A 24,698-nucleotide genomic window follows, 5' to 3' on the forward strand; every position below is an offset into this window, starting at 1 on the left:
TAAAAAAAGGTACGTTCTAAACGAAGCTTCAGACGTCACTGATCACGTGACTCTGGCCAAACGAATCAAGCCTCGACACGGTGCTTCTGAAGCAGCGCGTTGATCTTTCTGACACACGCACCGGAGCGTCAGCTTCAAGCGGACCATCACTACGTCTCACATCTAAAGGTGTCAAGGTAACTTTGAACTGAGTTCAGTCAATCTGGAGTTTTTCCAAGTTTTCTGTTGCTCTCTGTGAGAGAAGAGCGTTAAAGGCGGGGCTCTCCAGAGTCCAGCAAAACAGGAAACCACAGCTGGGTGTGTGTAAGTGTGCAAACCAATAGAATGCATCGTGGTGGGGGGGGGGCATCACGGGCATTGGCAAGAAAAAAATAAAAGAATCGGTCGTACCCATGCTTCCCCGACGTCATGCCAGCGCATATTGGGAAATTCGTAGGCACCGATCGGTTTTCTATCAGCCATTTGCTGGGAGTAAGGGCGCCCTCCGTTTGCGAGGTGCGCCTGCTGCTGGCGGCACAGGGAGGAGAGGGCGGGGCGGCGGGGAGTCTCTGGCTGGCTGGAGCGGCATCTAATAACCAACTCGCAAAAGAAAATAAAAACAACACAACAAACAGATATTATGATACAGACTTATAATCTGCACCCATGTTTTTTCTAAATTCTATAAAGTGAGCGCGAGAGCCCTCGGTGCGCCTGCGCGCTGCTGAAGTCAAATTAAACTTTATTGTCATCTCCGCTACAGACAGTCCAGCATATAGAGAGACGAGACGACGAGGCTGCAGTTACAGCGGTGCAAGTAAACAAACAATAAATATAAGAAGAGTAAGAAAATAAATCTACACTTTAGGACTCGGGGTAAAGGCTCAATAACAATTTAATTTATAATTTACAGTTTGATGATTTAAAGTCTCACACAACCCGTCAAAAGTGGCGGGGCCGGCTGCTTCCAAGTAGAGCACATTTCATTTATAATGATGTAAATCCAAGCCCATCATGGATTCACGATCTGAATCCTGGGTTGTGTGAAATCCCAGAAATCAACCTTAGACAAAGTGAATCTGTGAACTAAGGTGTAGGTCTGTTAGGCAGGGCCGTGCAGAGAGGTTTAAAGGGGCGGGTGCTCAAAGTTAAAAAGGGGCACATTGAACCAGGCTGAATAACAACAACACACTTTCATCAAGAATCTAATATGGGCAACAAGGCAAAGCAAACGTAGCCGATGCTTTACCTGATGGGTACAATGTTGCTGTTGAGGGGTTGCTGTGGATAGTGCTGGAGGGCAGGCAGGGCTGGACTGGGACAAAAAATCGGCCCGGGCATTTTGACTGGAGACCGGCCCACCAAAAATGTGACGTCATTCATGGATAAAACCGCAAAGGATTCTGGGAACTTTTGTCAAGCGGTACTAGCGCATGCAGGCTTTCAATTGAACTCAGTTACACAGCGATAAAAAGAAACACAAAAAATGGCAAGAAGCTGCTGTATTATTAACTGCAATAGCCGGTGTTGTGCCAAAAAGTGATTGTCTGCCAAAAACTGATTTCCGGTATTTGCAAAGAAACTGATTGCTCGTATTTAAATTGCTATAAGTAACTTGTTGGGCTATAATATGTGAAACATATGTCAAATGCATCCCTCATGGATGACATAAAGTCATACTGAGCTACAAACAACATTAGTGTAACAAGGTAGAAGCCGCAATCAGTCTTTGGCAGTGACTTTTCTATAACCTTTATTTACGTCGTAAAAAAAAATCTAATTAACATTAAAAATGTATTTTGTAAGAAGTAGTTGGACAGCAGAAATGGCTCAAATATTACAATTATTTTTCCACTACTAATTAATTACCGTTGAGCTCAAAGGTTATATTAATACACGGTTAACGAATGTGTATTTATGACGACGATTTGTGAGACGAACAAAGGTAAACTTACCTTTGTTCGTACGATGGTCTTTCGGTGCATTTCAAGGTCCTGTACCCATCCGTCAGTAAACTGTACCTGGGCTTGTTGCAGTGACCTGAAGTTACTAAACTTCATGAGTGTATGGACTCACTCCAAGAACCGTATAATTATAAATCTGAGCGTGGTGAAAGTTGGGCAGCACGCTAACGTCTTTTGTCCCTCTGTGTGCTCGTAAGGGTCTGACCCTTTCACTCCTTTGATTTTTCCTCGTATCTTTTCTTTGTCTTTTCGTCGAGTCTGTCTTTGTACGGACCGGCATTGTTCTCCGTCGTTTTGTACATACCTTTTTTGTGCGGCACAGAAAAAACAAGAAGGTATTGGAACCGGAGAATGAACGTTTTGCGGTGCTGCAATTGCAAATGCTTGTATTTGATGCGGTACTTGGATTGTTTTGCCACGAGTTCCCGGCATGCAATGCGCAAAGTCACGTGGTCTGTCAATCGCTATAGGAAAAACCATAAAGCCTTTGCATGAAAACAACTGCTTTTATGTACACTGCCTTGTTGGTATATATGTATCAATCTAATAAAGTTAAACCTACACCATTCTCCCTATTCGGGATTTTAAACAGTACATAGCGGAAACAAAAAGACTGCTTGGTAGAGTTAACCTCCTGAACTATCTACAGCACATGGTAGAAACCTTAAATTAAGACCAAGAACACTAGAGGTGAGACATGATCATTAATTAATATTAAAATTAATAAATGACAGATTTAGGGATATTTTCATAAAGTATTTATTTACCAAAACAATAGAAAACAGCATGGTAGCACAATATATTTTGTTAACACAGCAACCTTTAAATATGAAAGGAGACAGAGAAAGAAAGGTGAGAAAGAAGAATAAGAATAACACTTAATTGAGTTTTTGATGGCATTTTACACACAGTACTAATACAGTATCTAGAAAATATGGGAAAATACTGGCATCATATACAGTACTTACTTCTGAAGAAATTATATGGGACCCTGAAAAACAGGACACAAGTGAAAGGACAAAGAACTGTGAATGGCAATTGATGGACTTGCTCAGATGATCACAGTACTGGCATCTTTATTCCAGAAAGGAATTAGAGAAATCATATACACTAGTACTTACGTTGATGAACTTAAAAAGTTGAATGGTCTCGAACCTCTTAAACAATGTATGATCAGACCCTGACAAACAGGACAGAAAGGAATAAAGATTAGATGAATATTAAAATCTATAAAGGACAGATTATGATTGAATTGTATCACCAAAGACTATTCACTCATCAATAAAAGGTCACCTACAACACTTCCACAGCAGCAACACTGAACATATCTTAAGACATGGAAACCTTTATGAAGTGAAAGGACAGACAGTGAAGGTTGAGAAAGAATTGTACTTAATAGATTTTTTCAGACGATGACAGTACTGGTATGCTTACTCTAGAAAAATGGTTGAATCATATTCCATATAGTACTTACTTAAAATGAACACACTTCAGTCCTCCTAAAATGACTGACAGCATCTGAAATGAAACAATGACAGATTAAGACTGTAAGAATATATGTTTATAAATGCCTAATACTCCAATCTCATATTTATTCTATCTATTAAGATGGACAAATTCTAAGCATTTACCAATCACTTGACTTGTTTGAAGTGAAGGTAGATACTAAACGTATTCATTTAGGCAATAACAATAAAGCTGAATTTAATATTAACAATAGATAATTAGGAATGTTTTGCTCATTTTTATTTCACCTCACCAGGTTACAAAAGGAGCTTTCTCAGCAGGTCACTCTTCTCAGCTACCCTGTCAATGACCATGTCAGAGTCCAATGACATGAGAATGTCCTTTTCAGTGGCCATCAGCATAAACATCTCCAGCTTGTTTGCAGACAGGCTGCTTCGGAGTCTGCTTTTAATGAACTTGAGTGTAGAGAATGTTCTTTCACAGGCAACCTGAGTGAGGGAGAGGGTCAGCAGGTACTTGTATGCCAGCCCAAGGAGACGATAGGCATCAGACAGCATGTTGAACCGCCTGAGTATTTGATAGCAGCACAGTGGGCAATTTTTGCAAGAACCACAGCTTTCGGTCACAATTTCACTTTCTTCGTCCCATTCTTCAGATCTGTCCTTTGCTGTTCTGGTCGTGTACTCATCTACATGTGATGTCTTAAGCCTTTCCCACTGTTCAGCAAAACGTTTCAGTTCTGACTGAAGGTTATTAACTGTAGCCCTGCTGTCAAATTTAAATAGACAGGCGCTGAGGTTCTGAAATGCATTACTTGGAAGAGAAACTGTTCTGACCTGGCTAAACTTCCTGGGGTCCAACCATGCCAAATCGGTAAGAAGAGGGCCATGTATGACAAATCGTCTGTGGATTGCTTCAATAACTGTGTCCAGGATGATGTTGTGCACTTTCACCTCATATGATTTCTCAGCATTGATTTGCAACTCATCTTCAGGCATCTCTCCGGCCATGCCTTTTCTCCTTTTGGCTCTCTTTTTAGGTAGTTCAGCCTCCACTTCCATGTCTGTGTTGTTCTCCCTCTCCTCTAGTTTTTGATTTGTCTGTTTCACAAATGTGTCTGCAGCTGTCTTCACAGTTGGAAAGTCCCTGGCAATACTTTTGAGGCCATCTTGTGTGGCAGTCACCATATGATGGGCAGAGAGAATGTCCATCCCCTTTGACTGGAGGTACTTTGACAGAGGAGTTGTTTGCTCAAACACTCTAAGAAATATCTGTGCTGTTAACACAGTTTCATGCTTCAAGAGACACTCTTTAAAGCCTCGTGCTTTGGCACAAACAGCTGGCTTTTCTTTTTCCCTCTTTTCAATGGCTTCCATCGTCAGCACTACATCAACGAAGAGGCCATCATCTGGTTTTCCAAAATGTCCAAAGATTTTCTGGAGGGCATCATGCTTGGCCCACCACCGTGTCTCACCTATTGGACTGAGGCGTCTGTGTCTTGTGTTTTCGGTTTGTTTCTCCCACAGATTAACCCTGTGATAGGACTCCTTGATGAACACAGCTATGTCATTAAGTAAATTAAAGAGTGATCCACTTTCAATGACACTTTGTGTTATGTCAGCAATCACAAGATTAAGTATGTGTGCATAGCACCACACATGCACATGAGTTGGAGACTGGGCAGTCATAAGTGCTGAAAGATTCAGATGCTCTAAAACTCCGGAAAGCAAGTTTACAAAGTACTGCCCCGTGGATGCTTCGCACCTCACTATGGAGACAAGCCTCTCCTGCACAGACTCAGTAACATACCTGATGATTAATGAACACTGATCATAACCTGTGATGTCTTGGGTTGTGTCTAGCTGAACAGAAAACATCCCAGCTTTCTGGACATCACTGGCGATGCTCTCTTGAAGGAGATGGCCAAGTGGATCAATCACTGAGTTGACAGTTGTTTTGGAGAGTAGGGTGATGAGAGATCCTCTACCTCTTGATCCACTAATGCAACTTCTTGCTTTTTTCAATGCAGTCATTCAAATATTCTCCAAGGCACATATCATACTTGCCTAATAACACAATCAGTTCCAGAAAGTTACCATGATCGATGGTGTTATCACCTAAAGTGTATGCAGCCTCATTCTCCACATGCCTATAGCTGAGTCCCCTCTTCCCAAGTACTTTGATCACATCCACTATACGCTCTAAAACTTGCCGTCTCTTTTTCACTTGTGCTCTGTGAGATGACAACTGACTGCCAGCAAACAAGCTCCTGATGTTGCCTTTTGAGCACCTTAAGAAAAAAGCTTCAGCACAGGTCTGGTGTGTATTGCTCTTTTCATGCTCCTCTGTGCGCAGGTGTATATGTCGCCAGTCACTCATGCCTGTTATAAATGTGCTGGTGTCAGTCAGCCTTGCAAATGCCAGACACACAAAGCAGAACAATAAATGGCGTTCTTTGCAATAAGTAAGCCACTTCCTGTTGGTGCCATCTTTACAGCTGAACACCCTCATCACAACTGCACTGCTACTGTTCTGCTGTGGGTGGTAATCTAAGAAGGCCTGTAATATGGCAGGTTCAGGGCGAGCAAAGTAATCGATGCCCTGGCTCTCTCTCTCTTGCTCTTCCATCTCTCTCTCTCTTGCTCCATCTCTCTCTCTTGCTCTTCTATCTCTCTCTCTTGCTCTTCCATCTCTCTCTCCTGCTCCATCTCTCTCTCTTGCTCTTCCATCTCTCTCTCTTGCTCTTCCATCTCTCTCTCTTGCTCTTCCATCTCTCTCTCTTGCTCCATCTCTCTCTTGCTCCATCTCTCTCTTGCTCCATCTCTCTCTTGCTCTTCCATCTCTCTCTCCTGCTCTTCCATCTCTCTCTCCTGCTCTTCCATCTCTCTCTCCTGCTCTTCCATCTCTCTCTCTTGCTCCATCTCTCTCTCTCTCTTGCTCCATCTCTCTCTCTCTCTTGCTCTTCTATCTCTCTCTCTTGCTCTTCCATCTCTCTCTTGCTCTTCCATCTCTCTCTTGCTCTTCCATCTCTCTCTCTCGCTCTTCCATCTCTCTCTCTCGCTCTTCCAACTCTCTCTCTCGCTCTTCCATCTCTCTCTCTCGCTCTTCCATCTCTCTCTCTCGCTCTTCCATCTCTCTCTTCTGCTCTTCCATCTCTCTCTCTTGCTCTTCCATCTCTCTCTCTTGCTCTTCCATCTCTCTCTCCTGCTCTTCCATCTCTCTCTCCTGCTCTTCCATCTCTCTCTCTTGCTCTTCCATCTCTCTCTCTTGCTCTTCCATCTCTCTCTGCTGCTCTTCTGTCTCCTCTGTCACAGACTTCTCCACCTTTGATGATAAATCAGCTGGTGCAACATGTAAGGATTGGCACAATTTGTTAAGATTTTGAGAAGTTTGAGAAACTAACCTTAAGCATAAAATAAAATTTACTATCAGTAACTTCATAGCACCCGCCCAGCAGTATATAAACTCAGTCATGCTAGTTACGCTGTACGAGTTATTCTAAGCGACTGTATAAAGTCACCACAACGAAAACAAGCTACAACTAAAATTAGTTTATATCTGACACAGATAGACAGCAGGTCATAACTTCTTACCTGAAGTTCAGTTCCTCTGCCACTATGACCAGCGGCCGCCTCGGGTCTCTCCTCCTCTTGCCTCCCCTTTCCTTCATCCACCTGCTGGCCTCCACCACTTGCTGATCTTGCTAAATCTATGGAAGCTGTGCCATAGCTACCACCAAACAATTCAGTAATTTTCACACATTTGGCAGCGTCTGCCTGAAGGGCTTGTTTCTTTTTGGCTGTGATGGCCAAACCCGTGGCCACACTCTAAAGTCGGTAACTTTTGTATTTTCATTCTTCATTTGAACATAGTAATACATTTTAGTAGTGATGGCCCGCTTGAAGCTGAAGCTCCGGTGCGTGTGTCAAAAAAATCAACACACTTCTTCAGAAGCACTGTATCGAAGCTTGATTCGTTTGGCCAGAGTCACGTGATCAGTGACGTCCGAAGCTTCATTTAGAACCTAACTGCTTCGGTATCTGATTCAATGGTTTATAAGGAAGCGAATCATTCACGGCATTTGTGGAGTGTTTTGATGGTGACAGATAGCAAACCACTGATCATTCCACTGAGAGATTTGGAGCCAGCGAGGAATAGAGGAGGTTCTGTTGCGTGTGAGAATTTTGAGTTGATTTTTGTCAATCGGGTGGGTTTTCCAGCTTTGTGTTCTGGCCGTTTGCTTTTGTTTTGTGCGTGTTTATTATATCTGAAAACGGGAAAAAGGTAAAATGTCAAAAATCTGCTTCCATAATATAAATATCATTAAATAACTTTAGAAAAACTTCCACTTGACTCTTTACATGTAATGTTGTAAAAATATATATTTTATTGTTTAATTAATCTAAAAATGTTAGTCTGCCAAATGTGCAGCAATTGAATTTATTTATTCTCTTTAGCTGACAGTTGGTGGGGCCCAGGTAGACTGTAAAACTGCATCTCTACCAGTTTCTCTGCACTCCAGCCTCCTCTGTGCCATGTGAAGGGATTTTCCTTAACACTTAGGATAAATGATAGGATAAATGATCTCCACGAAAAGGAACAGGTTCGGCCATCGCACATTAGAACAAATTCTCTTTTTAAATAAAATTGAAAAAGGGTTACCGTCAATGCATCATGTTTTTAATTTGCAATTTCATAAGCATTTTTCCTTTCCATTTCACAATCAATTCTACCCCCAGGTCAAAAATATGTCTGGGAAAATTTCCCTAATATAATATTATTTATAAATACACCTGTCTAGCGATTAATTGCATAAGTGCATGGAGGCAGGACCTCAGAGCAGAAGCATACTCCATAATGTGTTGTACATTATTATATGTATATATTATATGTAACGTGGTATTTTTCAATTATTGTATTTACTAACATCAAGAAGTCACAAGCAAAGGAAGACCACACCATGGTGCATGTTTAAACAAGGAGAGTTTACTGGTCAAAACTATTTATTAAACAAATAAAACACTTTTTTTTTAACCACCAAAAAAATACACGTTCAAAGCAACACAACGGAGGCCCAATATCAGACAAAACTCCACTGTGTAGAGTAGGCAATCGTAATGAAGCAGTTGGTTTTATTTTGTGGATTCAAGCTGCTCTTTGTATTTTTGGCCACCAGATGTCACCAGAGAGGACTGTGTTGAAAAGCTTCGAGTAATGAACCATTTTTCAATACAAGCTTCAGTGCTTCAGAAAGCTTCATTTGGCCATCACTACATTTTAGTTTCCAATAACTTTATTGATTGGTTTGGATACATTTGTTCTATTTGTAAGCGCGCACATTTAGTTTACTTATGTATTCATACTACTTCATTTCTTTGCTTTCTGACTAACCTTTGTCTTTTTATTTCTTACCTGCTATCATCCCTGGGAGTTGCTGGACAAAAGATGGTAGCCAGGGTTTGAAACCATTAAATACAAAGGAAGATAATTGGACCACACCACCACTTCCTGCTGAAGGGGGGGGAATGTGTGTTTTCTTTACTTTAAAAACAAAGTATTTGTATTTAATTAAATATTTGAGTTTAGGGTTTAATGGGGTTTTTGATTTTCTTCTTTAGTGTTTAGTTTATTAACAAACTAGATTGTACTGCATTTTTTGTGATTTATGATTGTGTTTTGTTTGTTACCCCTCATGTGTCACAATGGTCTGATCAGCCATTATATATACCCTTGTATGTCATTTCATGTTTAGGTCAATTATGTATGTTTGAGCAGTTATTTGGTTTGTTAAGTTTGCAGTCTTTGCCTGGGTTCAGTTTTGTTTCTTTGACCTCTTTTATGAGCTCAACATTTATTAGTCTTGTAAATATAATTTTTGGGGGTTAAATAAATGGAAACTATATTTTTCTAATAATTCCTGGGCTCCTCCTGTTCTTCAACTCGGTCCATCACATGTGGTGTCAGAAGTGGGATCCTTCAGTTGAGGAGACAGGATTTTTTTTTTTTTTTTGCATTTTTCTGCCCCTTTTTCTCCCCTGACAAACTTTTTGAGCCATGCAGAATGCTGTGCGCCCAAAGAGAGGAAATAAAATGGAGGCCAGAGAGGCCTTGCACCACCCAGAGATTGAGAAGGAGATGGAAGAAGGAATTTCAGTTGTGGCTGGAGACACTGAAGGAGAGGATACCAGGGAGCCAACTCTTCTTGATATTGCTGGGATTCTTCAGGCTTTCTTGGGACAACAGGAAGTTCGAGATAAAAAACAGAGAGAGGATGCTGTACTGCAAGAACAGCGTTTTAAGAGTTTGCAACACCAGTTTTGGCTTTTGCAAATGGAAGTGCAGGCCAGAACCACCCCACTTCCAGAGCCCACATCAACTGATCCAGAGTCTGTTGAAACTCCAGCTGATTATCAGACACAAGCAACATCTCAGCATGAGGGTTCTGGCTCAGCCTCCATATTAACAGGTCAGTCTGTGCATATTCATCATCCTAAACTGGAGAAACTAGCTGTTGAAGATGATGTTGAACATTTTCTGACCACTTTTGAGAGAATTGCAGCTGCTTGTCGCTGGCCTGAGTCAGACTGGATTTTTCACCTCATTCCTCTTCTTACTGGTAAGGCTCGAAGTGCTTATGTTAATATGGATGTGGACGATTCACTGCAATATGACAAGGTAAAAGCTGCCATTTTGCAAAAATATGATATAAACCCAGAAACATACAGGCAAAGATTTCGCTGTCTTGAAGTTTTTGATGAGAGTCCCAAGGAACTGTATGCAAGACTGAAAGAACTTTATGAAAAATGGATTCAGCCGAAAAACAGAACTGTAAAAGAAGTTGGTGAAATTATTATCTTGGAGCAGTTTTTAAGAATGCTGTGTCCTGAGCTTCAGGTCTGGATTAAGGAGCATAATCCAAAGTCTGCTGCAGAGGCTGCCACCCTGGCTGATGTGTTTGTAGCTGCCCGAAGTAAGAGTCAGCCATGGAGCAACAGTGCATGGAAGGCTGCCAGAGATTCACGTCGGTTGCAACCCCCTCAGCATCCTCAGAGGTCAGCGACGGGTGTGGGTAAGCCCTTTACAAGGGAAAAGCAGCCCCTGAATAGCTCGAAGCCAGGTAAAAGGCCACCAGTGTGCTACCTTTGTGGACAGGAAGGTCACACTAAGCCCATGTGTCCTAATAATCAAAGAAAATTATCTCAGATGTGTTTCGTGCCTCATCAGAATGTGGATATTAAATCTGAGAGAAAGCAGTCAAATAAAATCACCACAGTTAAGATTAATGGACAAGAAATTAATGCTTTAATAGATACTGGCAGCACACAGACTCTGGTACACAGGAAATATGTGTCAAACGATTACACATGCCCCTCTGAAACCATATCAGTTTGCTGTATACATGGTGATGAAAGACCATACCCTACTGCTGATCTGTTTATTGTAGTGCAGGGGACACCCTATCTGTTAAAGGTTGGTGTAGCTGATAAGCTGCCCTATCCTGTAGTTCTTGGGGAGGATCTGCCAGTCATCTATGATCTGTTGAGGGAAGTACATGAGTGCAATGTTGTTATAACAAGGGCTCAAACTAAAAATCAGGACGAGCATTATGCAACCCTCAGTGCTTTACCCTTCTTTGAGGCTGAACTAGAGACAGATCCCGGAAAGTCTTGGAAGCCACGCAGTCAAAGAAGACGTGAAAAATTTCAACACACTGTTAGAAAGACATCAGTTCAGGCTGCTCCAGATATGCCTTTAGGTTTTTCAGTACCTACGAACATCAGACAAATGCAGCAGGCTGATCCAACTTTGTCTGCCATGTTGCTGAGGGCCAAGGAAAAGGACTCTGTTGAATCTGACACAAATAAAGAGCTGTACATTCTGCAAGATGGCATCTTATACCACCAGCACGGCCAGGTTAAGCAGTTAGTGGTCCCTAAAGCAGCCCGCAAAACAGTGCTTACTTTGGGGCACTCCATTCCCTGGGCTGGCCACCTGGGGAAGCATAAGACCACCGCTCGCATCAAGCGATACTTTTTCTGGCCTGGTTTGCGCTCAGATGTTGCTATGTTTTGCAGGAGTTGTCCTCAATGTCAGAAGACTTCAATTAGGGTCCCCACCAAAGCACCACTCCAACCTCTCCCAATCATTGGTATACCATTTCAGCGTCTTGGCATGGACGTAGTTGGTCCTGTAGAAAAAGTAAATCTGGAAATCGCTTTATGCTAGTCATTACAGACTATGCTACGAGGTATCCTGAAGTCTTTCCATTAAAAACTGTTAAAGCAAAAACTGTAGCTTCCTCATTGATTCAACTGTTCTCAAGGGTTGGATTCCCACAGGAGATTTTAACTGACCAGGGCACTAATTTTATGTCCACACTGTTGAAAGAGGTCTATAAGCTGTTAGGCATCAGGAGTGTGCGGACAACCCCTTATCACCCACAGACAGATGGACTGACGGAGCGCTTCAACCAAACTCTCAAACAAATGCTCCGAAAGTTTGTCAATGATACAGGGTCTGATTGGGACCAGTGGCTGCCATACCTCCTTTTTGCCTACCGAGAAGTTCCTCAAGCCTCCACTGGCTTCTCCCCGTTTGAGCTTCTTTATGGCCATGAGGTGAGAGGCCCATTGACCCTGCTAAAGGACTCATGGGAGAGAGAGCAAGGTAAAGAGGAATCGGTCAATGTTATTTCATATGTCATTCATATGAGAGAAAAGCTTCAGCAAATGAGTGAACTGGCTCAGTCATATGGCAGCTGCTCAGAGGCAACAAAAGACTTTGTTTGATAAAAAAGCTCGCCACAGGAGTTTTGTCCCTGGCCAGAAGGTTTTGGTAATGTTGCCAACTTCTGACAGCAAGTTGCTGGCAAAGTGGCAGGGACCCTTTGAAGTACAGAAGAAACTTGGACCTACTACCTACAAAGTTTCTACACCAGGTCTCCAGCGAGGGAGTAGAGTGCTCCATGTTAACCTTCTTAAGGAATGGATTCCACGCACTGAGAATAAAACAGAGGGTTTGCTTATTCACAGCGTGGATGAGGAGGAAGAAGTTAATGACTACTTGCCTTCAGTAACAGTCTGTCCTGGACCTGAGCCATCTCACCAGTGAGCAACAGTCTCAGGTAACACCTCTGATTGATTCAGACATATTTCAAAAGTACCCAGGTTGTACGAGTCTGGTGGAGCATGACATTGTTTTAAAACCTGATGCAGCTGTGAAGCGTATGAGTTACAGGATACCGGAACGCTTCCTGGTGGAGTTAAAGGAGGAGGTGGACCTCATGCTGTCTCTTGGAATCATCCAACCTTCAACAAGTGAGTGGTGCAACCCTGTTGTGTTGGCTCCGAAAAAGGATAGCACGATACGTTTTTGCATCGACTTCAGGTATCTCAATTCCATATCAAAATTTGACTCTTACCCAATGCCACGCATTGACGATCTCATTGAGCGTTTGGGGAAGGCAAAATATCTAACGACCATTGATCTCTCCAAGGGATACTGGCAAGTACCTCTCACTAAGCAGTCTCAAGAGTTGACAGCATTCCGTACTCCGTGGGGATTGTTCAAGTTCAGTCTTGCCATTTGGTCTCCATGGGGCCCCAGCAACATTTCAAAGACTAATGGATAAGGTACTCTGTGGGCTCTCAGCATTCACTTGTGCGTACCTTGATGATGTTGTTGTTTTCAGTGGAACTTGGGAAGAGCATGTGGATCACCTAAGAATCGTGCTGGATCGGCTGTGTTCCGCAGGGCTTGCATCAATCCAGCAAAGTGTGCTCTTGCTAGGACTGAAGTCCAGTACCTCGGGTTTACTGTTGGAGGTGGGACAATTAAACCACAGGTTGACAAAATTAATGCAATTGCATCATGTCCTCTTCCACAAACCAGGAAACAGCTGCGATCCTTCCTCGGCATGGCTGCGTTCTACAACAGATTCATTCCCAACTTCTCAGCTAGAGCAGCCCCACTGACGGACAGGATTGGCTCAAGATGTCCCAATAAGATTCGGTGGACAGCTGAAGCCGTTGCAGCTTTCAAAGACCTTCGCCAGTCCCTGAGTAAGGACCCCGTTCTGCACTCACCAGATTTCACAAAAGACTTTACATTGCAGACTGATGCTTCTGAAAGAGGTTTGGGAGCAGTGCTTCTGCAGGGACCACCAGAGGATCGACATCCTGTCGCCTACATCAGCCGTAAGCTGCTACCAAGGGAGAGCCGCTACGCAACGGTTGAGAAGGAAGCCTTGGCCATTAAATGGGCACTTGACTCTTTCAAGTATTATTTGCTGGGAAGAGAATTCATCCTTCAAACTGACCACAAAGCCCTGCAGTGGCTGGAGAGAATGAAAGACACTAATGGGAGAATCACCAGGTGGTATCTGGCTATGCAGCCATACCAGTTTAAGGTTCACTATATCCCTGGAAAAGACAATACCACTGCTGATTACCTCTCTCGCTGCCTGATGGAAGATCCAGAAGTGGGGGTGTGTGTGATGGCCAAACCCGTGGCCACACTCTAAAGTCGGTAACTTTTGTATTTTCATTCTTCATTTGAACATAGTAATACATTTTAGTTTCCAATAACTTTATTGATTGGTTTGGATACATTTGTTCTATTTGTAAGCGCGCACATTTAGTTTACTTATGTATTCATACTACTTCATTTCTTTGCTTTCTGACTAACCTTTGTCTTTTTATTTCTTACCTGCTATCATCCCTGGGAGTTGCTGGACAAAAGATGGTAGCCAGGGTTTGAAACCATTAAATACAAAGGAAGATAATTGGACCACACCACCACTTCCTGCTGAAGGGGGGGGAATGTGTGTTTTCTTTACTTTAAAAACAAAGTATTTGTATTTAATTAAATATTTGAGTTTAGGGTTTAATGGGGTTTTTGATTTTCTTCTTTAGTGTTTAGTTTATTAACAAACTAGATTGTACTGCATTTTTTGTGATTTATGATTGTGTTTTGTTTGTTACCCCTCATGTGTCACAATGGTCTGATCAGCCATTATATAAACCCTTGTATGTCATTTCATGTTTAGGTCAATTATGTATGTTTGAGCAGTTATTTGGTTTGTTAAGTTTGCAGTCTTTGCCTGGGTTCAGTTTTGTTTCTTTGACCTCTTTTATGAGCTCAACATTTATTAGTCTTGTAAATATAATTTTTGGGGGTTAAATAAATGGAAACTATATTTTTCTAATAATTCCTGGGCTCCTCCTGTTCTTCAACTCAGTCCATCACATTGGCCCTAATTTTTTCGGCACCTCCTTTCCTTTTTTTGTTCTCCATTTTCTTTAGTTCGTCTATAAGATTGCTAAACAAGGGGGAGGGTGCATCCGACCTCCTCGGCTGTAATTGGTCCAGCCCAGAGTCGATCATGACCAATTGGCCAATCCAACACCTTTCATTATTTATACCCTTCCCCCAAAAAAAAAAAAAAAAAAAAAAAAAAAAAATCGGTCGGCCCATAAAAACAAAAAATCGCCAGCGGCCCACCGGGCAAATGCCCGATGGCCAGTCCAGCTATGAGGGCAGGGCTGTGTTGGTCTGAGACTGTAGACATTAAAAAGTCCACAGGAGAGATGGTAGCTGATTAAACAAGTGTCATGAGATAATAACAAAATGCAAAGATTGGTGACAGCGCTTGGAACCATAAGGCAACAAAAAACTGTGAGAAATAATTTAGGCTCTGCCTGTGACTCACTCTTTGCTTCTCTTCTTCCTTCCATCCCATCATTTCATATATCACTCTCCACTTGCTGTCTATGTGAGAACAAGGCACAACTTGCTATTGCAATAAACTATAATCTAATTATCCACACCTAACAACTCTTGCACTTAATCTATAATAAAATGATGACAGAAAAATGTTATAGCCCTGCCTTTAGTAGCCTCACACAGCTCCTGCTGTTTCCTCCTCATGTCCTTACCAGCCATGTCTGCACAATGTTATATCATGAGTAATTTTTTTTTTTTTTAAAAATCCATCTAAATAAAACACACACATGCACACACACACAGTGACATTTTAGACCTTCTTCAGAATACTGTATATACTATGGGCATCATGGTGCTGATCCAGAATCCTTACATTATTATTTATTACTAGAGCTACAATAATAAAGCAAAGAGGAGGGGGAAGTAATAAATATGAAATAATGTATTTATGATGATTCCATTTGTTTCACTATCCACTCTGTGCAGGGCAAAGCTTATTACATTTTTAAACTGTAGAGATACAATAATCTTCCTGCTGTAACATCCAAATTTTGTCTTATTTAAAATATAAATCTAATATAATCTGCTTCTTAATGCATGTTCTTTAAAATACAGCGTGTGTTTTTAATATATTATAATTATAATAATGCATAATTATGTGGGCATGCATATTAGATCGTTTTTAGTGAAATATAATCCCTCCAGAAAGGCAGGAAAAGCCCGGAAACTTGCTTTAAAACTAAATATGTTCCCTAAAACGGTGACAGAGCTACAGACCCATGACAGCCTTACACAGGTAGCCAGCAGCTGTGACCAGCACTACCTGTGCAGTTAATAAAAGGACAGGTAATGTTTGTCGCGCTGTTGCACACACAGCACGCTCGTTTGTTTCAGTTCGTCAGTAGCAACAAGACAGCTTACCAACGTGTACGTAATAAGCTAATACTCCTGTGTGCTACACACTACAGTGTGCGCTGTACAGCTACTTACTGGTTTTGTCGCATCAGTCTGTGTCTCTGAGTTAACTTGTGTTTCTCCTACAGCTCCGGACCGCAACAAATGCGCGTGCTCTTTGTGAGCTCGTTCCCGGCTCGTAACCAGCGCGTTCTGCCGTCAAGGGCGATCATTGGTTAAATGTGATCATGTGACTGATGCAAGCTAGATCCTTTTATTTAGCAAAACTGTGATTAATAGTTAAATATTATTGTTGAGGGGCACAGACAGGACTCCGCACGCACACACACATTAAAAAAAAAAAAAAATTAAAAAAAAAAAAGTTGCCTCAACAAAAGGGCACCTTGGGCACCCATCAGGAAAGGGGCGGGTGCTCAAGCCCCTCTAGCCCCCCCCCCCCCCCCTCTGCACGTGCCTGCTGTTAGGTTAATTGTGCTGATCCTCGGGTTGGGGGATTTCTGTTTGTACTGGAGCGCAAAATTCAAACCAATGGAAGATGGACAACAAAAGTTCAAAGCCATCAGGTGCTCAGGTTAGAAAAAAGAGAAAAGATGCAGGTAAGCAGACGTGTGATTGGATAATGGCAGCTCATCCTGAACCAATCAGACTAAACTCCAAACAATACATTATGTTACAGATTTTAATATTAATTAGTCATTGTTACTTGTTGATTTGTCCTTTTCTCATTGTGTGACGAATTATGATGACTGTTTGGTAGCTGTTATTGTCTCTCTCTCTCTCTTCATGTGTGTTTCTCTGGTGAAACAATAGTTTTGTGTTAATGTTAGGGCTGCACGATTTTGCATAAAATGAGAATCACGATTTTAGAATTGAGATCATGATTCTCTCATAACAATAAATAAACATAAAACAACAAATGTCTCTCGTTTTGTTGTTGCAGCAAAATGTTGTCCTGCTTGAAATTCCGTCTCCACCGTTGCTCGACGCTGCGTGTACAGAGCAGGTAGTGCAACAATAGAAAAATAGTTGCGGGACGGCACTGTGTAGCGTTTGTCTAGGGTGTTGATCGTTTTCCTAAATCCCTCGTTTTGCACAGTGTTGATGGGAGCCATATCTTTGGTCAGGTGATAAGTGATAGCCTCCGTAATGTCTTTGTGCCTGCGGGAGTTCGACGTGTATAGGGAAGCGCTGTATAAGGTTCCCGTTATTGATGTTTGGGTGGTTGACCGGGACGGATTTTCTCCTGTCACTTTCTCGTCATCCCTGACGTGCTCTCCGTTGTTGTTTCCCTGCTAATTTTAGCATCACACGGCACAGCTTCTGTATCACGTGGTATAAGGCTCCGCCCTTGGCATTTGTTGAGCAGGAAGAGTGGGCGCTTGTTTTCATGCAGAGTACGTCCCGAGTCAAAATGTGAAGTTTTACAAATCACCACCACTTTAGTGAATATCATTTCAGTCTCAGACAATCTCGTTTCTCTTACAGAGGATGAATGCACCTTCTGCGGATGGCGGTACCACACAGTGTGCGTGGACTTCCCCTGCACAGAAGGCAACTACAAATGCTGTGAATGCTAAATAAACAGAAACAAATGATCCCTGTTGTCTTTGCTTGATGATTGGTTTGAGTCTTGACAATCCACATTGCTGGCGTTGCATCTTTCAATGGCAGCAATGGCAGGTATCAGTGCTCAAACCTTTTGTGTTTGTTTCCAACAAGTTGCCCACCTCGGGAAACAAAAATGTGTTCTTTTACTTGTCAGATGAACATATGAGACACTTTGACTCTTCAGTGCAGTGTGGAGCCTAACAAAGATCTGTTTTGTGTCCCAGCTGATCAGCAGGAGGAGGAGAGTCTGACGGAGCAGCAGAGGAACATTTTCAGCTACTTGGACTCAGCTCAGCCACTACAGAGGAAACAATGAGCTCAACACAGAAGGTGACAGACAGAGCAGGACCATATGACCAAAGATATTTATCACCATATACATTTGAACATTTGCCATAACGATGTAGCTGACGATAGAATTGACACCAGACAAAATACTTTACAGCTGCACAACTTTATTAAAAAGCCATCAATGTATTTTCACTGAAACAAGCAGCTGTTGTTTATGTGCATTAAAGTTATATAAAAATGTAACAGTGCAAATGCAAATTCCTCGCTGACAGTTTAACCAAAAGGCGTTTCCAGTGGAAACTGGCCGACACATCCTGAGCATAACCATGTATAATATCCACTAAACTTCAGAAGAGGTTATACAGTCGTGGCCAAAAGGTTTGAGAATTGCATAAATATTGGAACCTGGAGAAGTTGCTGCTTAAGTTTTTATAATAGCATTTTGCCTGCACTCCAGAATGTTATGAGGAGTGATCAGATGAACTGCATCGTCCTTCTTTGCCATGAAAACGAACTTAATCCCCAAAAAGCCTTACCACTGAATTTCATTGCTGTCATCAAAGGACCTGCTGAGACCATTTCAGTGATCGTCTTCTTAACTCAGGTGAGAATGTTGGCGAGCACGAGGCTGGAGATCATCATGGCTGTATCCCGATTCAGGTTCTGCAGCTTTAAAGTCCTCAAGGGCCGCGTACTCAAAGACCGCTAAGGCCGAAGTGCGAGGCTCGTAGGCTCGTGAAATGGGACGTCTAGCCTCCGTCGCGCTGCCCAGGTTGCCTAGCAACCATGATACTAACAGCTGGAAACGTTTCATACAGCTTTGTTTGACAGAAATGAAGGAGAACATATTTAGTTCATTTGTTTCTACATGAGCTCTGTGTGATTTGATGAGTATCTGAGGCTGAGACCACAGGACTGAAACATGATTGTTGGGCTTCATTTCTGTGCTGCTGGCTCTTCCTCCTCCTCTTCCTCACACACTGCTGAGTTTGTCCTGGTGGATCATCAGGGGTGCAAAGCCTCACAGATGATGTGCAGCAGTGGCTCCCTCAGTCTGTCCTCACTCTGGACACTTGCAGTCGTCACACATGGAAATCAAAGTTAACGCTGAAAGTACAAACATCACTAATGTCACATAACTCTGCCGACAAGGCATAGCTATGGCTATGAAATGCTCTTTGTGTATCACTTCTTCATTATGAAAGATGTCATTAATGCACTAGCAATGTCTCATCTGGAGTATTGTTCAATCATTTGGTCAGCAGCTAATAAGACAGATCTTAACAGACTTCAGTTAGTCCAGAATAAGGCGTCCAGATTAGTGTGAAGATGTTCATACTATACTAATATTGATAAAATGCATAATAACCTTTCTTGGCTTCCTGTACAGGCTAAAATATTCTATGGCTTACTTGTAGTTCTAAAGAAAGCAATTCTGTTAAACACACCACATTTATTCTGCTCAGCTGCAGTATCCAGATGAAATACATCATCATATTACACAGTTTTCAACAAGCTGCAATTTAGTAAATGCTCGAGTTAAAAGTAACGTTTTGTAAAACTGTTACATTTAGAGCAACTTTTAAGTGGAATAAGTTGCCTTAAAAAATTAGAGAATTATTCAAAACTTCAATGAACACTTAAAAGCTGATTTACAGAGCTTTTAGTTGTTGTAAATATTGTAAGACATGATTTGTTTTTGAAATTTGTGTAATGTGCCTCAATGTTATTGATATTATTACTATTATTATTGATTACTTATGTTTGAACAATTGTGAAACCTCACTGTGGATGTAAGAGTGAAATTATGTGGATATCTTGAATCCACTTTATTGTGTAATATTATATGGGAGTATTTGACGGAAGACGAGCAACATCTGTTGTGGAAGCTAACGGGGTTCCTTTAGAATAAACAAACATAGGATTTATTATCACTGAATAATTCTGTATAAATCTATACAAATTATAGAAATATGTAATAGGAAACAACAAAATAATCTAAATTATAAAATAATGTGTGTGTGTGTGTGTGTGTGTGTGTGTACAAAATCAGGATGGATGGGCATGATTTTAGTGTTTGAACAGTCATGAATTATCTTTAACAGCAGGTTGGATGTAATGTGTTAGAACTACCAGCAGGTGGGGATAAGAGACCTTTAAGGTGTTTGGTGCCACGCTCCACCTTCAGGTTTAAAACTAGTGTTAATGGAGTTTGAAGGTTGAGTTTGTTCCACGACTGCATTTCACTCACTGCCTCTGTTTGTATCTCTGTCACTGCAGGACCAACATGGAGCCAGAAGTCAGCGCTCTCAGGAGGCCGACAAACCTCACAGAAGAAAGGGAGAGAAAAAACACACCTGTGACGAGTGTGGGAAGGGTTTTACTGTGAGGGCTAAACTAAAACAGCATCAGGTCATCCACACTGGAGAGAGACCGTTCAGCTGTGACTTGTGTGGAAAGTCTTTTTCCTTGAAGGGTTCCCTAAAAACACACCAACTCGTCCACAGTGGAGTTAAAGCGTACAGCTGTGATCAGTGTGGCAGAGCTTTTACTCACAGTAGCAACTTACAGAAGCATCTAGTTACCCACTCTGGAATTAAGCCATACAGCTGTGACATCTGTGGAAAAACTTTCAGCCAGAGAGGGAACCGAAATACACACCTACGCATTCACACCAGACATGATGTGTACTGCTGTGAACAGTGTGGCAAATACTTTACAACAGATGCACAGTTACAACAACACATATTTACCCACACTGAGGAGAGACCTTATCAATGTGACCTGTGTGAGAAGACTTTTAAATCTCCACATCACCTGAGACAACACCAACAGATCCACACCAGAAAGAGACTCTACAAGCGCAGCTACTGTGAGGTATGTATTTATATTGTTATCTTGTCATTTTAGCCTGACTGTTTGGAACAACTCTGCTCATTAAACTGTGTTAGCATGTTAGCAATTCTACTGCATGGAAAAGCAGCTCTGAGTGATTATTCAGATTTTCCTTTCAGTTATGATTTTAGTATTACTGTAGTATTATGGTGGTAGTATTGTAGTTATTGCAGCCCAGTAAACTGAGTGTGTTAACTGAAACAGTCAAATGTAGTTGGACGTCTGCAGAGATGCTCTTTATTTCAGGCGACGTTCAGGATACAAATGTTGAAGGACTGACTTACACTGTCTTTGTGTCTTTGTTTAGAAGCAGAGCGACACAGATGGATCCAGTTCTCAACCCTGTCATCACTGTGGTGGTGGGAAAGACTTTCATTGTGACCTCTGTGGAAAAACTTTCAGTCGGCAAAAGACCCTAAAACTACATCAACGTAGACACACTGGAGACAAACTGAAATACTGCAAAGAATGTGGGAGAAGCTTCACCACATCAAGTGATTTAAAACGACATGAACTGATTCACAGTGGGGTTAAAAAGCACGTCTGTGATCAGTGTGGGTCATCCTTCACCACTGCAGGTCAGCTTAAAACACACAAACGAGTCCACACAGGAGAGAAACCACACAAGTGCAGACACTGTGAGAGAAGCTTCTCATATTTACAAAGTCGTAACATTCATGAACGTACACACATGGAAGGAAACTACAGCTGTGACCAGTGTGACAAGAGCTTCAGGAATCTCAGTTCATACTCCAAACACAAACGATCCCACGTTACTAATAAACTGTTTTAATAAACTGAGTTTGTTCCACGACTGCATTTCACTCACTGCCTCTGTTTGTATCTCTGTCACTGCAGGACCAACATGGAGCCAGAAGTCAGCGCTCTCAGGAGGCCGACAAACCTCACAGAAGAAAGGGAGAGAAAAAACACACCTGTGACGAGTGTGGGAAGGGTTTTACTGTGAGGGCTAAACTAAAACAGCATCAGGTCATCCACACTGGAGAGAGACCGTTCAGCTGTGACTTGTGTGGAAAGTCTTTTTCCTTGAAGGGTTCCCTAAAAACACACCAACTCGTCCACAGTGGAGTTAAAGCGTACAGCTGTGATCAGTGTGGCAGAGCTTTTACTCACAGTAGCAACTTACAGAAGCATCTAGTTACCCACTCTGGAATTAAGCCATACAGCTGTGACATCTGTGGAAAAACTTTCAGCCAGAGAGGGAACCGAAATACACACCTACGCATTCACACCAGACATGATGTGTACTGCTGTGAACAGTGTGGCAAATACTTTTCAACAGACGCACAGTTACAACATCACATATTTACCCACACTGAGGAGAGACCTTATCAATGTGACCTGTGTGAGAAGACTTTTAAATCTCCACATCACCTGAGACAACACCAACAGATCCACACCAGAAAGAGACTCTACAAGCGCAGCTACTGTGAGGTATGTATTTATATTGTTATCTTGTCATTTTAGCCTGACTGTTTGGAACAACTCTGCTCATTAAACTGTGTTAGCATGTTAGCAATTCTACTGCATGGAAAAGCAGCTCTGAGTGATTATTCAGATTTTCCTTTCAGTTATGATTTTAGTATTACTGTAGTATTATGGTGGTAGTATTGTAGTTATTGCAGCCCAGTAAACTGAGTGTGTTAACTGAAACAGTCAAATGTAGTTGGACGTCTGCAGAGATGCTCTTTATTTCAGGCGACGTTCAGGATACAAATGTTGAAGGACTGACTTACACTGTCTTTGTGTCTTTGTTTAGAAGCAGAGCGACACAGATGGATCCAGTTCTCAACCCTGTCATCACTGTGGTGGTGGGAAAGACTTTCATTGTGACCTCTGTGGAAAAACTTTCAGTCGGCAAAAGACCCTAAAACTACATCAACGTAGACACACTGGAGACAAACTGAAATACTGCAAAGAATGTGGGAGAAGCTTCACCACATCAAGTGATTTAAAACGACATGAACTGATTCACAGTGGGGTTAAAAAGCACGTCTGTGATCAGTGTGGGTCATCCTTCACCACTGCAGGTCAGCTTAAAACACACAAACGAGTCCACACAGGAGAGAAACCACACAAGTGCAGACACTGTGAGAGAAGCTTCTCATATTTACAAAGTCGTAACATTCATGAACGTACACACATGGAAGGAAACTACAGCTGTGACCAGTGTGACAAGAGCTTCAGGAATCTCAGTTCATACTCCAAACACAAACGATCCCACGTTACTAATAAACTGTTTCACTGTTACCAATGTGCCCAAACATTCACCTCATTGTCTGCTCTGTGCAAACATCAGCGCGATCACTCAGGGCTGAAATCACTCCCATGACTGGATCACAGTGAATCTGAAGACACAGAAAGATCCTCTGGTTTCTGTGTTGGACTCAAAAAGCTTGAGATCAGGCTCCACAGAGTTCAGATAGAATCATTTAAACTTGTGTTGAACTGAACTGGTTGCTGGGCTGAACTTCTACATAATACAGATCTACATGGGATCTTCTTTTCTGTTGTTTTACTGAGTCAGTTTTGTCCTTTTTTCTCTGTCCTGGTTTTGCTCGTCTGTAAATGATTGAAACTCAGTCAAATAGTTCATTGTTCTCCAGCAAAACGTTTTGGAAACTCATGTTTAACCTTTAAAACTCTGACATGTTTTAGCACACAAGGCTTCATTGGGGAGTTCACTCATGATTGGACCATGAGAACAAAGGTTTTTAGTTCTTTCAAAGAGAGTCTTGGAGATGTTTGATGTTTCTGTTTTTCTGAAACCACCTGAAAGAAAAACTATTTTTCTTGCTTTATGTAGTGTGGAAGTTTTTAATGTTTCTTCATCTGTGATGTTCTTGAATGTGTTCACGTGAAGATGGTACAAATAAACTGTCCTTTCAGCTTTAGCTCCTAATTTATTCATTATATATGGATGTAGCACAGCAGCCGTCTCTTGATTAACACATGGAGGGCTCGGGATCTGATGGTGTCGTCTCCCTAATTTGCCCACTCAGTAAATCTCACTCATGGCCAAGAAATTGAAATAAACCTTGTTTCCCTGCTGGATAGTGATCCACTGTAACTCTGCTCCTCCTTCCTGTTTAGGATTTCTGTGGCTGAAATAAAATTCCCTCCATCCATCACTTATCCCAGCTAACCCAAAGTGAAATAAAGTTTTGCTCGTCTTAAAAAAGCATTACAATAATGGGCATTACCAATGCAAACTGAATGATACAGAAGATGAAAGAAGAGACTTTGATCAATTAATAAAGCTCATGATCTTGATTCATTGTGGCTGCTACACAGATACTTCTGGGTCACTTCTCTCAGTTAGGAACCTTCCTCACCAAACTGACTGTTGGACCACACCCCTGGTTTCATGAGAAATTGTTTCAGCCATGATTTCTCTTCCTGTATTTCAGAGTAAAGACTGAAGTGACAAATGGAAGCATGTTTAAAAAACACAATGTGAGAGAGACGTTGAGGTCCTTAGAAGTTACCCTGGGTTTTTCTGTCACCCTGCTAGATGTTACACACCTTGTTATTGGACTGATTTCTACTGCTGGACTACTCCTGCGGAGAGTAACAATACTCTTACTAATTAGCTCCCTTTCACACCTTTGGGGATATTTATTTTTGTGTTTGCAGTGCTGTGAGCCAGAACAGCGAGAGAAAAATCTGCAACAGCGACGAGCCGAATGCTTACGTGAATCGCAGCAGCTGCACATGTGCTACGCTGAATTAGAGGATATCTTTGCTCTGGATTTCTATTTCTACTTTTTCATTTCTATATGATTCTTCTTGCATCTAAACAAAGATGATTCAATTTGCTAAATGTTGATGGCT

General features: G+C 41.8%; 1 protein-coding gene across 3 annotated transcripts; it reads left to right on the forward strand.

The window, feature by feature from the left end:
* LOC146577249 (uncharacterized) lies at positions 1–23,752 on the forward strand. 3 transcript variants are annotated; one of them, XM_085252556.1, is made up of 7 exons: positions 276–7,617; positions 17,352–17,729; positions 17,882–17,987; positions 20,229–20,825; positions 21,151–21,421; positions 21,702–22,298; positions 22,624–23,752. In XM_085252556.1, the coding sequence occupies exons 3-6, from the start codon at positions 17,970–17,972 to the stop codon at positions 21,782–21,784; spliced, it is 969 nt and encodes a 322-aa protein (XP_085108682.1). In that variant the 5' UTR covers positions 276–7,617; positions 17,352–17,729; positions 17,882–17,969; the 3' UTR covers positions 21,785–22,298; positions 22,624–23,752. The 3 variants fall into 3 exon arrangements, with proteins under 3 accessions (XP_085108666.1, XP_085108682.1, XP_085108675.1); XM_085252540.1 differs by lacking the exons at positions 276–7,617; positions 21,702–22,298; positions 22,624–23,752 and adding an exon at positions 1–176 and having other exon boundaries at positions 17,535–17,600; positions 21,151–21,684; XM_085252549.1 differs by lacking the exons at positions 17,352–17,729; positions 21,702–22,298; positions 22,624–23,752 and having other exon boundaries at positions 21,151–21,684.
* Positions 23,753–24,698: the final 946 nt, after the last annotated feature.

This window comes from Mchenga conophoros, linkage group LG3 (assembly GCF_057382185.1).
Source record: "Mchenga conophoros isolate Kocher_MC1m ecotype Shallow Benthic linkage group LG3, M_conophoros_male_GT1.1, whole genome shotgun sequence".
Lineage (NCBI taxonomy): Eukaryota > Metazoa > Chordata > Actinopteri > Cichliformes > Cichlidae > Mchenga > Mchenga conophoros.

What these genes read in the sequence shown, in the direction of transcription:
- LOC146577249 (XM_085252540.1), top strand. An exon ending in ACAAGCGCAGCTACTGTGAG is followed by an intron (nt 20,826 to 21,150) that starts GTATGTATTTAT and finishes GTCTTTGTTTAG; the next exon opens with AAGCAGAGCGACACAGATGG.